This window comes from Molossus molossus, unplaced genomic scaffold, assembly GCF_014108415.1.
Source record: "Molossus molossus isolate mMolMol1 unplaced genomic scaffold, mMolMol1.p scaffold_m16_p_2, whole genome shotgun sequence".
NCBI lineage: Eukaryota > Metazoa > Chordata > Mammalia > Chiroptera > Molossidae > Molossus > Molossus molossus.
In genome coordinates this window covers 138,786,232-138,801,625 of record NW_023425355.1, presented here as the reverse complement: position 1 = coordinate 138,801,625, position 15,394 = coordinate 138,786,232, and the positions used below count along the sequence as shown (strand labels likewise).

Sequence of the window (15,394 nt, the reverse complement as noted above, 5' to 3'; positions counted from 1 at the left end):
AGTGTTCCTTCGAGCAACATTTGTCAATATTCCTACTGTCTTCAAGGTAGAAATGGGGTGGAGGTGGGAAGGGAAGAGAAGGAAACTAATATGTGATCTTAAATTTTTTATTGCTGGCATATGAAGAGTTAGTTATATGTAGCTAATCTGTGGAGGGGAAAATGTAGCAGTCTACATGAGTTAAAGGGGCATACATTCAATGACGGTTTATTGATAATTTATTGTGTAAGGGGCTGTAGTAAATACTATACAAGTGGCTTCCTATGTTTTCTGGCCAAAGATATTCCTACTGATCAGATCAAGAAGACCTGTTGTTACTGTCAAATGACAAAACAATGTAGTAATGAGTTTGATGTCCTTTATTCAAGGGAATACAACCCATGTATTAGGGTAGTGCAGTGCCTCACAAGAAGAGAAGGGCTCTTCCCGAGGGATTTTTGGGCAAGATCGAGTTTTATAGAATGTTAGAAGAGGCAACATGGAAACAGGGCAGGATGGGCTAGGAGGTCGGAGATTTCCTTATAGAACAAAGCAGTTCTTATTTTCTAGGGTATGGTAAAATAGCTGAGTTGACTTGGACAATTATGATAGGTGTGTGTTGGGTTTCCTTATAAAGTGTGTCCCGTAAGTGCAGGATGACTTAGGTTTAGATTTGTGTCATGGGCTGGGTCACTGGGGTGGCTCCATTTTGTGGGTCCTGACATAAAAATGAACTGTAACATTACCAAGTCCTTTCCATCTATCAACCACCTTTACACACCTTCCTTCTAGTCATTTCTTATTGTATCAAAATCCAAGTTGGAGCAACTTCAGGCTATAAGCTCTGTGAGATTTGTCTTAGTTGTCACTGGAATATAGTACTTGATAAAGATGTTTTGACTTAATTTGGTGACTGAATGGCTAATGGAGAGAGCCCTTCCCCCAGAAGTGTCCATTTAGATATTTCTGGACAGGAAAGAAAGCTGGTTATAACCTCTTCCATTTTTTTTTCCTTCTGGACCCAGAATTGTAAATAGAGGAAGTAAGGATAGCATGGGTACTAGACTTATTGGGATGATCACTTCATAAATTATATAAATGTCTAATCACTATGCTGTATACCTTGAACTAATATATTATTGTATGTCAACTTATATTGGAAAAGTTTTAAAAATCTCTGGCCCACCTTAAGCAATTCTTTTTGGATCTGATGGCCAGAATATGTAAATGTTAATCTGGTCATTGGCTGCATTTTGCTCCTTCCATTAAGTCCCCCTTTCCTTGGCTCCTTCAATTATTTCTTTTATCTAGTAATGTCTATATTTTGTAAGCTGACTCAAATAATTTGTGGAAGAATATGAGGTAGAACTAACTGTATCATAATCAACTCAGTAATTTATATTGGTTGTATTTGGATTCATTTCTGTGAGTTAATTTCTCAGACAAAAATGACTGACGGTTGAAACATTTTATAAATGAGTCAGAGTTGTCAGCGTCAGGGTGTTCTAGTGAAACTTAATCTTTTCTCTGTGTTCCTTCTAGCGCAACATTTTGAATATTCCCACTGTCTTTAAACCAGAAGTGCAATGAAGGGTGGGAAGAAAAAGAGTAACTAAATATGCTATTATAAAAGTTTTATTGTTGACATATGAAGAAATAAAAGTAGAAAATCTTACTGCCAGGAAGGGGGGAAATGTTATAATGTTATCTTCCTACACATGTGAAAAGGGCAAATAGTTAATGAAGATTTACTGAGAATTTATTGCTTAAAGAAGTGTACTAAATCCTATAAAAGTGGCTTCTTGTTTGCTACCCAAAAGCATTCCAACTAATCAATTCAAGACCTGTGATTGCCAAATCCTTTTTTACTTATCAACCCTTTGCCATATCTTTTCTAATGTTCTTGTCATAATTGTCACATCTAAACCCATGTTGGGACAACTTTATACTGTAAGCTCCTTGAGGCTTGTCTTGTCAGGGGAGCATGTAATTAATAATATGATTTGAATGGCTGAATCAGAGATTTCTGTACAGGGGTAGAAAAGCTGGTCATAACCTAGTCACACTTTTCCTGTGGGTCCAGAGTTGTTAATGGAGAGAGTAAAGCAAGCAGAGTAATCTTTGAGCACCCGCAGACCTGCAACCAGAGTTTCAGTCTGTGTGATGCCTCAGAAGACCCACAACAGCAGGAGCTCACTGGATGCTGAGGAAACTTCATCTGGAGAAGACATCAGGAAATACAGGAGTTCATTTACTCCACTCATCTGCCTGAAGGACTAGAAAGAACACTGGTTCACAAGTCGAGTTCATAGAATGTGAAAACTGGTTCAAAGAAACTCGGGTGAAGTGGACATGAAAAGTAGCAGGAAGGAACATGGCTGCATGACCTGTCCAGTGTTCACATTTCCCTCCTGAGCCACCTGCTCTCAGTATGTCGTATTGATGTTTGGAAACGGGAAAAACCCGAGGAAAGCCATTTTTTAGACTAGGCTCTTCAGCTTGCAGTCTGACTTCACCCGACAAAATGACGCCAGCACTCAGTTCCCGGGCCCGGGAGGGTTTCTTTAGAGACAAGTTTGTAGGCCACCCACTCGACTACGAATTCCTGCGATCAAGTTCCGCCCGGGGGGGAGGGAGGGCCTGGAACTGGGCGGGGCTGGAGCGGCAGAGCCGGGGAGCGGAGGCGAAACCAAGGGGGAGGAGCGGGCCCAGGTCGAGCTCAGGGGCGTGGCCCGAGTAGAGGGGCGTGGCTCTGGCGTTAGCGGGGCTGGCCAGGCAGGAAGGCAGAGAGGGGCACTGTCTGGGGTGGCATGGCCAGAGTAGCAAGTGAGAACGTGGAGGTAGAGTGGGGCATGGCCTAGAGGCGAGGGGCGTGGCCCTGGTCGTGGAATATGACTAGGAGGTGTGGCTACGATGGCCAAGTTTGCGAGCAGGGGTCCTGGGACTAAGGTTCGTGCTTTTGGGAAAACGCTCAGGTAAGGGCCAGTGGCCAAGTGGAAAGGGGATACAGCAGGGGCTGACCCATTCGGGGAGGGCTGGATCTTCCTCGTACCCCAGCACCGCCCCGCCGGGTCTTGGAGCCAGAACTTGGAGCTTTTGAGTGTATTGCCAGGGTCCCCGCGGGGGATCGGGTGGACTGGGTTGGCTGGTAGGGCATCACCGTTCCCGCCTCTCTTCCGCACCCCTCTTCTTCTGTGGGTGTCACCACCCAGATGGCTGCACTTCCTTTAGGGTTATTTGTACTTGACGGGAAAACAGCTGTCCCAGGGAATTTGTGAGGGGTGTGAGGACAGTTCCTTTGGAGGGAGTTGTCAGGACTGGTTGCATGTGAATAATCAAGAAAGTCCAACCTGCGGTGAAATTGCTAGGCACAGAGGTAAGTACTACAAATCTGAGATTGCGGTTCCACAAGCCGAGGCGCCGGTAAACTGGGACTGACTTGGGTCAGCATTGTATTTCATCTCTCCCCTGACTATGCCAGGGTTTGTGGACTGAGGCACAGCCACCCTGGCCCCCACCCTAAGGCAGGGGGTCAGCATCACAGTTGTGTGTTGGGGATAAATCTCAGACTTCTGCATTCCGCAATTCCTTCTGGCCTTTTTGTTTTGTGCCGCGCCCCAGACTTGGAGAACCTCCGAATGCCAAATGTTGATGGCTCTGAGTCTTTGTGGCATTCAGTGTTAAATGCTACTGCCTTGAGGCCAATGGCAACTGGTTAATATTTATGTAAATGCCCTCCCCTCCCATAGATTTTAACTGGGAAAGTTTGAGAGGCACAAGAAGTTAATGTGTACACCTTAATTTGGATAGAACTTGTTCTCTCCCAGCTACTGAAAACCACATTGCTTTCTGCTTCCCCTACTTCCTTTACTGATAATCTGGTCATCTTTATTCTACTATTTAAAGTCTTGCTGGAATGTGGAAAGGAGTAGCCAGATTTCTCTGGTGAGGGAAGCTGCCTCAGAACCTACCTGTACATCCCTTAGAACCGGCACTGTTCTCGGATATGTTGGAAATGGGAAACCTTTCAGCTATGTAGGGCTGTCCTCCTTTCCTCAGGTAACTTTTACATCAGTGCCAGGATTGAAATTCACTGAAAGATCAAGAGCAGCAAGGGCACCATTCTTTGTGCCTGTGCTCACCTTCCTGGAGCCAGGGGAGAGGCTGTGAAGGCTCACAGTTGGAACCCAGCCAAGACTGACTGAATTATGAGTGAATGAGTGAACATGAATATTTTAGAAATCTGATTGTAGGAGGATAGGCCACATTTGGGCAGTTCGTTGCAGCACACGAAGCAGTTACTAGAAATGTATTTTGAAACCTTTGGCAGCCCCAGATTAGAAGCATTCTCTCAGAAAATAAGTGGGTGAGAGGAGGAAGCTGACATGGAAACATAACCTCTAATTTAAATTCAGAGAATTGTAAGCTGTCTTCCCTTCTAAATCAGGAGGTAAGAAAATCAAGGTCAGTCTGATAAGAATAAAGGAATTTTTCCAATATAGTAATTACCTTTAGTAGGTTACTTTTTGGCTGTCTGTTTTGCATATGTACAGATGGCTTAATCAAGCAGAGTTCAAATTATTTGTCATTTAATAAATACGTAATTTATGAAGTATTCTTTCAAGGCTTTCAGAATCTTTACTTTTTCACACATTTCGAAGTCTGAAAAACAGCAGATAAGGGACATGTTAGTAAAATCCAAAGACATATATAAATAGTGATTGCAAAATAATACAGTACAGAAAACTTAGCCCTCCTGGGCCCCTTCCAACCCACGGTTCTATAAAAATTAATGTGAACATAGCCACTTTAAAATGGAGTCGGAGCTGTCATCCCAAAGGAAAGGCCTTGTCCGGCTCACTCCTGAAACGTTTGTATTGTTAAAAATGGGGAAATAACCTTTGGAAAGGTCCTGTGGCATTGAATCTCAAACAACTGTTTGAAAAGCTAATAGGAATGACTAATGACTGAAATGAAAGACATTATTTAAAATTAGCACCACTATGTTAGCTTATCTGCAACTATAGAAATTCCTTCCTTAGCTTAACACTCATAAGAATTCCTTTTGTTCCTGCACTTATTCCCCTTTCCTTTCTCTTAAAACCTCCCTGCCTTCACCTCCTAATCAGAACACTATTTGGGTTTCTGCCTGAATCAGCTTCCAGACTAGTTCTATTGAATGTCAAATGAACGCTTGTTGCCCCTCACTTTAACCTTTCATTTCTATGCTAACACTCTCATCTTTAACAACAAACTTAAGTTAGGACAACTTTCCTGTTAAGTCTAGTAATGTATGGTAGTAATTCATTCTTATGTATTATGTTTGAAAACTAAACATTATTTGCGGTTTCTCAAGCTTGGGTTTTATGAGATCTTGGGCTAGTTTAAATAACCACCTCTATAACTTTTAATCTAACAGAGGAGATTTGCTTTAGGCTTGAGTATAAATAATCTTATGTATTCCTACAGGTATTGTAGCCCAGCCAGAATTAACTAAACAAAATTTCTGTTTATTTGGATTTTCCAGGAACCCTCCTCGCCCCTGACCGTCCATGCTCCATTGCTTCCTTGGTGGCCTTGAACTGTTCCTTCTCCATCTCTTGGCCTCCATAATCATTCCATTTTTTTCAGTCTCCCTCTACACCTGTTGCTCCTTTGGGGAGCGGGTGTTCCTTTGCTGTCTGGCCTCATAGACTCTCTAGAACGCCAGAGCCGCATTGGCAATTCTCCTAGACCTTTCCTCTCAGCTCTACCTTGGACCTCAAATCCAATATATAATTCAGATGAGGAACTCCATCTTTGCCTTCCCACCCGCACCTTGTGCCAGGTTCTGTTTGTCTAATCAGGGATTTATCCTCATTCTGGCGCCAACATCAACCAACTGTAAAATCACAATGACTTTTTCAGCTTCTTCCCTTTTCTCTCCTACAGTTGAGTGCAAATCCTATGTGGTTTTTTTACACCAAAATAGCAATCTATTGAATGAAAGTGCCTTGTTCCTCTCCACTGCCACTGTCCAGTTCAGCGCTTCATATTCTCCACTTGAATTATTGGAATTTCATTTCAGACTGCACATGCCCAACTCTGAGCTATGGATTTCCACCCAAATCCATATGCTATTGGCATCATCTCAGATCATGGCAACTCCATTCTTCCAGTTGACTTAGACCAAGAGTCTTCCAGTCATCCTTGGCTCCTCTCTTGCACACCTTACGAACTGAATTTCCAAGCTACAGCCAGCACCCAAGCCCTTCTCACCACCTCCATGGTGACATTCTTAGTCTCAGCCCCTGGATCATCCTGAATGATCTCCCTACTTCTTTCCTGCCTTCTATCCCAGTCAGTTCCCAAGAGGGCATCCTGAATGATCTCTTGAAAATATAAATCAGATTGTGTCTTTCCTCTGCTCCAAAACCTCATCATGTTCTCATTTCACTCAGAATAGTAGTTCCTAGTGAGAGGTGATTCTCCCATCTCCAAGGGACATCTGCAATGTCTGGAAACGTTTCTGATTGTCAGAGTTGGAGGGAAGATGCCACTGGCTTCTAGTGGGTAGAGACCAGGAAAGCTGCTAAAGGCCCTACAGTGTATAGGACAGCCACACCAACCCCACCCCAGTGTTATCTGGTCAATCATAGACAGGTTGAGAAACCTGTTAGAGAAAGAACCTTTACAAGGGCCTAGACATCTATTGGATCTGGTGTCCATTACCTCTCAACCTCATCTCCTACTACCCTCCTCCTGGTTCACTCCGCTCCTGTCCTTTTCGTCTCATCATCCCTTGTGTTGGCCAGACACACTCCCACCTCAGGGTCTTTACATAGGCAGTTCCCTCTGCCTGGACTGTGCTTCCTGCTGATAGCCAAATAATGAATTCCTTCACCTCCTTCAATCCTTTGCTCAAGTTCATCGTTTCAATAAGTCCTCCCCTGACCAATTTCTTTAAAGTACAACACTCCCTTCCAAGTGGCACTCCAAATTCACCCAATTCTGCTCTACTTTTCACTGAACATATTTTAATTTAATTCTCTCTACAACTGACTTATGTATTAAATTGGTGTTGACTGTCTGTTTCCCCCCACTAGAGTGTAAGTTCCACAGGGGCGGAGACTTCGTTTTATTACCCTGTGGATCCCAGAAAAGTGTTTAGCATTTAGGTATTTTTGATCGATGTCTTGATGAATGAAAGAATGAGAGATTGATGGGATTGAATGAAGGGTGGTGGAAGAAACACCTCCTCACTAACTTTCCTGACTCCACTCCCATCCATCCTGCATTGTGCTGACAGTCATCAGGAACCATCAGTGCTCCCTCTCGAACACATGGAATAATATCTGAAAGCCTTTCAGTCTCTTGGAAATTTATATTCTCTGAATTAATCTCAAATCCCCATCCTTCCCTACCTTCCACTGTGTCCCCTGGGCACCTCCTTGGACAGTACCTTAACAAATATTTATAGCAGACTTGCGGTTATGGGAAGTTCAGATACATTTGACTTCCTTGCAAAAAAACAGGATTTTGTTTTTGTCCAAAAGCACAAGATCATCTTCAGAGTCATTGTCCCCTGCAGTGAGATCAGCAGTATTCTTAGGAGGCAAACAGAAGTTCAGCCCTCCAGACCACTAAGCGCAGCCCACGACTGGGTGGGCTTTGTGGAGGAGGATGACCTAGAAGGTAGGGTTGGCTGGCGTCAGGCCCTCTGGAGCTCTTGTGTCCTCCTAGTCCTAGAGAGCCAGTGTGGCAGTAGGCAAGAGACACTTCCTCTGGCCGAGGTGTGGTAAGGTGCCAGCCTTGGCGTTGTGCACAGACAGCTTGGTTGCAGAATGCAGAGCAGTCCCCAAGGCACAGCCCTGGAGGTCAGCTCAGCCTTGCCTTAGGGCTTTCCTGATGGCTCTGGGTACAATGGTGACAGGTCTCAACCCTCACGTGGCCTCTGGTGCCGGGCCAAGAGCATGCTCACTCATTTGTGCAACGCCCTCCCTGGTCAGGCATCCTGTTAGCCTTGTCTTATCACAGCATTCTCTTTGAAGGACAGACCAGCAGGTCTCTTCTGTTGAGTATATCTTGTACTAGGCATTGTGTTCCCAGAACATACAAAGTCTCTTTTTTTCTATCTAGATTGTAAGCAAGAAAGGAGTCCTTTCTCACATGTTTGCTCACCTCCCCCTCACACTGGGATCGATTACTGAATAAACCCAAGGTTCTACCTTCTTCAACCTCAGTTGTCCTCTCTGGCCTTGGCTCCCAAGCACCTCTGCCTCCCCCAGGATGTCTTCATCATTGCTGATATAGCCCCTGTCCATCTCTCTATCTTTGTGCCTCCATTAAAATAGTCTCTTACGACACGTGTTTCAAATGTCACCTCCTTCTAAAACGTAGAGCCTCTGCCTTCTGTTCTCATTGAATTAAGTCAGGGCTGTCATCACATGTGGCTTTGAGTAAGAAGTATTTGTTTAATTACATTAAGTGAAATAAACCACACTCGGAGGAAAAATATATAATTCCACTTATATAAAGTGTGTAGAATAGGCAAATACGTAGAGACAGAAAGTAGAAAAGAGGTTACTGTGGTTTGGGGCATCAGAAGGGATGGGGAGTTATCTTTTAATGAGTAAAGTTTATATAGAGAATGATGAAAGGTTATGGGTATTGATACTGGTGATGGGTGCATACCATTGTAAATGTATTTAATGCCACTTTAAAAATGACAATGGTAGTCCAGATGGTGTGGTTTAGTGGTCGTGTGTCGACCATGCACCAAGAGGTCGCTGGTTCGATTCCCAGTCATGGCATATGCCCAGGTTGTGGGTGTGATCCCCATTGGGGGGCATGCAGGAGGCAGCCAATCGATGTTCTCTCTCATCAATATTTCCATCTCTCCCTCCCTCTCCATTCCTCTCTCTCTAAAATCAATAACGAAAAAAACATTTTAATGAAAATGGTAAATATTATGTATGTTTTACCACAATAAAAACAAAGTAACTAAAAACACCAGACATTGTTTGTTTAAATAGTTTTTCCTTGTAGATTGCAAGCTTCTGGGAATGGTGAGAAAACGACTTTTTAATCTTTACCCAGCACAGTGCTTTGGATGAGATAGTTCCTCATTATTGTTTCAATTCAGATATAGAAGTCTGTACAAAGAATAACAGAATTAAGGTACGTTTTGACATGCCTGCTCCCTCCAAAAATGTGTATATACAAACACACGCATGAAACTACTATGAACAAAAGTGATTTGCACTTGATTTGAGAATTCGCAGCTTCTTATGTGGATGAAGACATACTATGGGTGTCACTGCCATAAGGACCCCAGGCAGGGAGTCAGGCCTGCAGGTGAGGAGCCTCTGTGGGGTTGAAGAACTTCCTACCAGTCCCCTTGCATATGGTGATGTGCATCTCTGCTCCCTGAGGTCAGTGCGTCCATTGGCAAAGTGTGGAGGACAGCAGCGCACAGCACATACGATCCTTGTCCCGCACATGGACCAATAGCTGCTTGGAGCCCTCCGTTGTTCCTTTCAGAGTGGCAATAGGAAGTAACTGCTTCCTGCCTTCACTGGACACATCACCTTTCCTTTGGGTCGAGCCTTCTGCCTTCTTGCTCAGGTCTGGCAGAGGCAAGGGTGAAAGAGCTAGTTCCCCGCCAGCTCATGGCAGTGAAGTACAGGAGGAGAGGGGAGCCCTGGCCAGTTTGGCTCAGCGGGTTAGAGCATCAATCCACAGACCAAAGAGTCTTGGGTTGGATTCTGGCCAAAGGCACGTTCCTTGGTTGTGATTTGTTCCATGCCAGCCTGGGGTCATGTGGGAGGCAACCAATTGATGTGTCTCTGTCACATTGATGTTTTCTCTCTTCTTCCTTCTCTCCCTCCTGCCCTATGTGATGATAAAAAAAAAAAAAGGAAAAATATCCTTTGGTGAGGATTTAAAAAAAGAGGGAAGGGAGGGTGAAATTAGAATGGGTGCCTCCTTTCTCTGCATCCCTGGGGATCCGAAGATACTTTTTATATCTTACACTCTTCTTGGAAGGACAGTATGAACGATGAAATTCAAGTTTGTAAGTGACATGTGTCTTTAATGGCCTGTCAGTTGCTCTTTTTGAGCCTTTTGGCAGCTGCCCTCCCCCGACAGTGACAAACTGCTGCCCAGCCTCAGTAGGCCAAAGGCAGAATCTGAGGGGGCACTAACACCTGCTGAGAACTGGATTGGCATGTGTTTCCCTTCCCATAATATTTGCATTATTTTATTATTCGTGTAACATAAAGTTAATCTATTTAATGTGGATAATTTAGAAACATTTAGTACAGTCACAGTGTTGTTCAACCACCATCTCTTTCTGGATCCAAAACAAATTACATCACCCCAAAAGAAAACCTTATACTTGTCAATCAATTACTCCTCATTTCCCTCCCCCAACCCCTGGCAACCACCAAACTACTTTCTATCTCCTAGATTTCCCTTTTTTAAGTATTCACATGAGTGGAATCATACCATAGTTGACCTTTTGAGTCTGACTTTTTTCACTTGGCACCATGTTTTTGAGATTCATCAGCATTGAAGCATGTATCAGGACGTGATTTCTTTTTATAACCTTGTTCATCTTTCATTTCAGCACCCAACACAGTGCCTGGAGCAAACAGAATGAAAATATATGTTTAAATGAAAACGATTACTGACAGAATTCCCAGCACTGTGAGACCAGGTTAGGTTCATATTTGGTTAGGTTCTTTCAGATCAGGCAGAACTTCGGGGATACTTTAGATGTTATGGGAAGGGATATGACATCCACCTCTTAAAATACAAACATTAAAAGTCTTTCCAGTGTATAAATAAACCTACAAAGGGGTGATGGTGACATGTAGGAAAAGGAAGAACCATTAATACCGAGAACACACTAGCAGTCACTTCACTGTTCTCAATTCTTGAAATTAGGATCAGATTTCAAGTAGCCATCATGTGCCAGACCATGTCCCTGAGAGATGCAGCTGTGACTGACACAGAGATAGTCCCTAGCACCGTGGGGCTTAGATACTGGGGAGATGGAGTCCTACATTACATTCCTGATGAGGTATTTAATTCAACTGTGATGAGCACTGTGACCAAGAAGAAGGCCCTGGGCTCACTGAGAGGCCACAGTTAGAGGAGACTTCTAGGATGTGATGTTGGATGTGGTCATGGGAGGGTGAATAGGGTTAAGCAGACCCAGAGAGAGTGAGAGTAGTTCAGGGAAGGAGGAGCACCTGCATAAACCCTGAGACTAGAGGGAGCATCAGGAGTTGGCAGAACCAAGTCCTTGTGGCTGGTGTGCAGGACAAGAGTGTGAATTGGACATAAGGGTTAGAGGTCAGCAGAGCTAAAGCCCTCGGTTGTGCGGCCAAACCATACGCATTGTTGCTCAAATGTTCTGAACTGTTGTCTGAAAGCATCTCAAGTAATCACTGAATACATTGAAATCTATAGTGGAGTGAATGTATAATCAAGAAAAATAGTGTTTTTCTTTTTAATTTTTGAGCTTGTTTCCTTACTTGGTACAGGGATAGGAGTTTTCAGGAAAAGTGGATGAAGCAATATTGGGTGGGGACTGGGGACAAAGCATTCAAAGTTAACATTACCATAATTTCAGAACACTATAGTGAATGCCTTGGAGAGCATCTTGTTGTGAGACTCCCCAATGTAAACATGTGAGGGGAAGAGAGGTCATCAGTGCAGTCATAAATGAATATTCAAATTGAATTTACTTGTAGATTAGTTCAGGATTAACCTTATGCATTTCCCCCATTAACCAAGGGAAATAGTGTTACACCTAAAATTGGCAGAGTCACAGATTATATTCAAGCTTAGATTTCAAAACCACCCATGACCATTTTGGCACGATATGGTTGTTTTTAAAGCAATCAAGATGCAGAATGATTTTTTTTTTTAATTCTAGCTGCCTGGAGGGAGCTCTTTGGTTACTTCTTATATGCAAATATCATGCTGGACAATTTGGGTTTCAGGGAGTGAATATCTTTTTTAATTTTAAGACACTGACTGTAAACATTCTATTCATTCTTGTGGTTAAAGAGGATCTTTTCTCTGGACCTCTAATATTTGCTGACCCCAAGGGAAGGCAGGGCACCTGAGTCAATCATCCAGACCCTGCCAATGAGGTGATCAAAGACTTTGAGGAACAAGAGTGGATAAACTACTGACTCTCATTTAGGCCTCCCTCATCCCCACGGTGTGTACTGATAGTCTGAATGTTGTGGTCTTATAGAGGATTCCACATGATCCTCAGTCTCTACTGTTTACAGCTTTTCCTCTTCTGTCCTCCTGCCTCTGGGTCATTAGGTTCCTGCAAGTTCTTTGCAAACTGAGAAGACTTGGGGCCAAAGACTGTGGTGATGAATAGCCTAAGGGTCATTCTCCAAGCCTCTTTATGCAACCCTCCATGGAGAAGATTCCAGATTCCCAGGACCATGCCAGTAAGGCCCTGCAGCCTCTACACCTGCACTTACAAAACCCGGAACCGAGCCTGTGAGTACACTGCTGCCTTAAGGAGAGCAGGAAGCTTGTTGTTTCACGACAGTCATGCATGTTTCAGATTTGTGGATAGGATGTTAGTTGCTGTGAGAATTAACTACTTGTTTCTCTATCTGTGCTGTAAAAGAAGTGTGGGAAGTTCTTTTTCCCCCAGCCTTGCTGAGATATAATTGACACAGAACATGTGTCCATCTAAGGTGTACCTACCACAGGGTGATCTGATACATGTGTATATTGCAAAATGTTTACCACAGTCAAGTTTGGAAAGTCCTTTTCTTGACCACTTTTAACATGTTAAAATGATGTCATGCATAAATAGGACAAGGGATGTATCCCAGTTCCAAATACGTTGAAACCTGTTTTTGTTGTTGTTGTTGTTTCTTGTTGTCAATTGTCTTTTTATTAACTTTGATCCACAGACTGCAAATGATTTCTGTGAATTTGAACATTCTGGAAGATGCATATTAATGCTGGCCAGCAGTCAGAACAGTTGTGTCACACTCTGGAATACTCTTTCCCGAGTTATACATTGCAGTTACTCTAGCTGACCAGCTTGTCAAGTGTGTGTTCTGCTGTAAACACCGCAGATCAAGTGAGGCAGCAGATTGTCTTTGCTGAAACCTCTCACATCTCATCCCGCGGCTGAAAGACCAGTTGCCACCCTTGTCTCTATGGGGCAGGGAGTCTCTGCTGCTGCACCACTGACACGGGGGTGGGTCACTCTGTGTTGTCGGGAACTGTCCTGTGCACTGTAGGTTGTTGGATGGCATCCCAACCTCTATCCACTAGATGCTTGCAATATCCTCACCCAGTGTGACAACCAAAAATGTCTGCACACATTACCAAATGAGCTCTGGGGGACAAAACTGCCCCTGGTTATGAACCGTTGCCGTAATAGAAGAGGATAACCTGTGTATTTGTGGAGAGATGGGTTTGAGTTTGTGGAGAAATGAAATGGACTGGTTGAAGAGGAATTTTTCACATTTTCCATTATATTAAAGGGGTTGACTCAGAGTTTTTAAATGTTGGCTTGCTTCTAGGCCTAGGATTCTCTACTTTTTCTCTTTGGGTTTAGTCTCTTTTGACCCTGTTTGTACATAATAAAAAAAAATAAGAAAGGAATGCTTGATTTCTTTAGCTAAATTAGGAAAGCTAATTTAGCTAAACCCAAGGACTTAAAACTGCTCCGTAAATATGTTTTTATCGAGAGTGTATTTTGTTTCCTCCCACATTGACCATGTTCTCATTAGAATGACCTGCCCAGAGTTGTAATGCATTTCTGGTTGCTGGGTGTGGCTTCCTACCAGCAGGCCCACATCCTACCCAGACTGACTTATTCTCAACACTGGCACTTTGAGGCTTAGAGTGGAAAAAATAGTTATTTATTTAGTTAATAAAGTTTTCATTTTGTAAGAGAATGTTGAATGGTGTAAGTCCTAACACTTCTAGTAGTTAAGTAATGTGAGCCACAAAAACAAGCTGTTTAGGCAATTATATATTTTCTTATAATCACATTTAAAAATGAACAAATTGTCAAATACATGTCAATAAAACTGGGGGGAAATATTTTGTTCATTTGTGAAATCAATTCTACTTATATAGAAAATATAGGTGAAATATAGTATATAGGTGAAATTAATTTTACTAATATATTTTTTATTTAATCTAATATATCCAAGATATTATCACTTTAAAGTAAGATGAATGTAAGAATTATGAATGAGCCCTAGCCAGTTTGGCTCAGCTGTTGGAGCCTGTGGTCCAGAGAGACCCGGGTTTGGTTCCCGCTAAGGGCATGTACCTCAGTTGCAGTTTGTCCCCGGCCCTGGTTGGGTCGTGCGGGTGGCAGCCACTTCATGTGTCCCTTTCACGTCGATGTTTCTCTCTCTCTCTCTTCCTCCCACTCTATCTGAACAAAATATTGAAAAGTGTCCTCAGGTGAGGATAAAAAAAAAAGAATTATGAATGAAATATTTCACTTTCTTTGTTTTATACTGTCTTCAAGGTCCCTCAGTGTTTTACTTTGCAGCACATTTCAATTTAAACTGGTTGCAGTGGGCGAGTGGTCACTATGTTAGACAGTGCAGGTACAGTGGTCTAGGAGTGATAAGAGATGAGAGGACACTCAATGTAATGTGGGGCTGTCAGGGAAGGGGCTTGAACTGACCTCGAGAGCTGGTAGGATTTCCAGAAATGAGAAAGAAACATGCAGGTGTGATCATGTAAATGCAGGAAGTGTTCCTGGTACACCTGCTTGTCTGGTTGGAGAGACTATGGGTGAGAGGTAAGTTTAGAGAGCCTTGGTGTCAACTTGTTTGGTTTTCTCTATCAGTAAAATAAGCATTAAGTGCCTCCTTTTTGCCTGGTACCAAGTTCAGCCCTAGGTCTGTAGAAAAAGTAAAGAACTCAGGCCCTAGGGCTTAGAATTGACACAGGCCCCTTGAGCAGATAAAGTAAAAGCACATTGCATGAGACATGGTTAGGTGCTAAATGGTGTGAGAGTGAATGCAGTATGAGTTTAGCAGAAGGTCAGAGTGATTGCAGAAAATGTCAAGACTGGAGTTTGGGAGGATGGAATAGAGGGGAGTGAGACAGGACTCAAAGCAGCCAGGAGGTATAGTATGAAATCTGGGCTGTAAAGACCTGAACTAGACTGTTGCTTGTAGGCAATGCAAGAAACAGATAAACATGAAAGATTTTTTTGTTGTTGTTAATCCTCACCTGAGGATATTTTTCTATTGGTTTTTAGATAGAGTGGAAGGGATGGAGGAAGGGAGAGACAGAGATAGAGAGACATCAATTGGTTGTCTCCCGCACAACCCTGACCAAGGCCTGGGATTGAACCTGCAACCCTGGTATGTGCCCTTGACTGGGAATCGAACCCACGATCCTTTGG

The 15,394-nt window shown here is 43.2% G+C and overlaps 1 protein-coding gene across 2 annotated transcripts in view; it reads left to right on the top strand.

The window, feature by feature from the left end:
* The first annotated feature begins 2,747 nt into the window (after positions 1-2,747).
* Positions 2,748-15,394, top strand: part of CA5B (carbonic anhydrase 5B) — a 30,790-nt gene continuing 18,143 nt past the window's right edge. Inside the window, exons 1-3 of one of the 2 annotated variants that reach the window (XM_036270765.1) lie at positions 2,748-2,954; positions 10,589-10,678; positions 12,307-12,492. In XM_036270765.1, coding sequence (XP_036126658.1) covers positions 12,360-12,492 — 133 coding nt within the window. In that variant the 5' untranslated portion in view covers positions 2,748-2,954; positions 10,589-10,678; positions 12,307-12,359. The remainder of the gene's footprint in view (positions 2,955-10,588; positions 10,679-12,306; positions 12,493-15,394) is intronic. The other variant, XM_036270764.1, reaches the window with a different exon arrangement.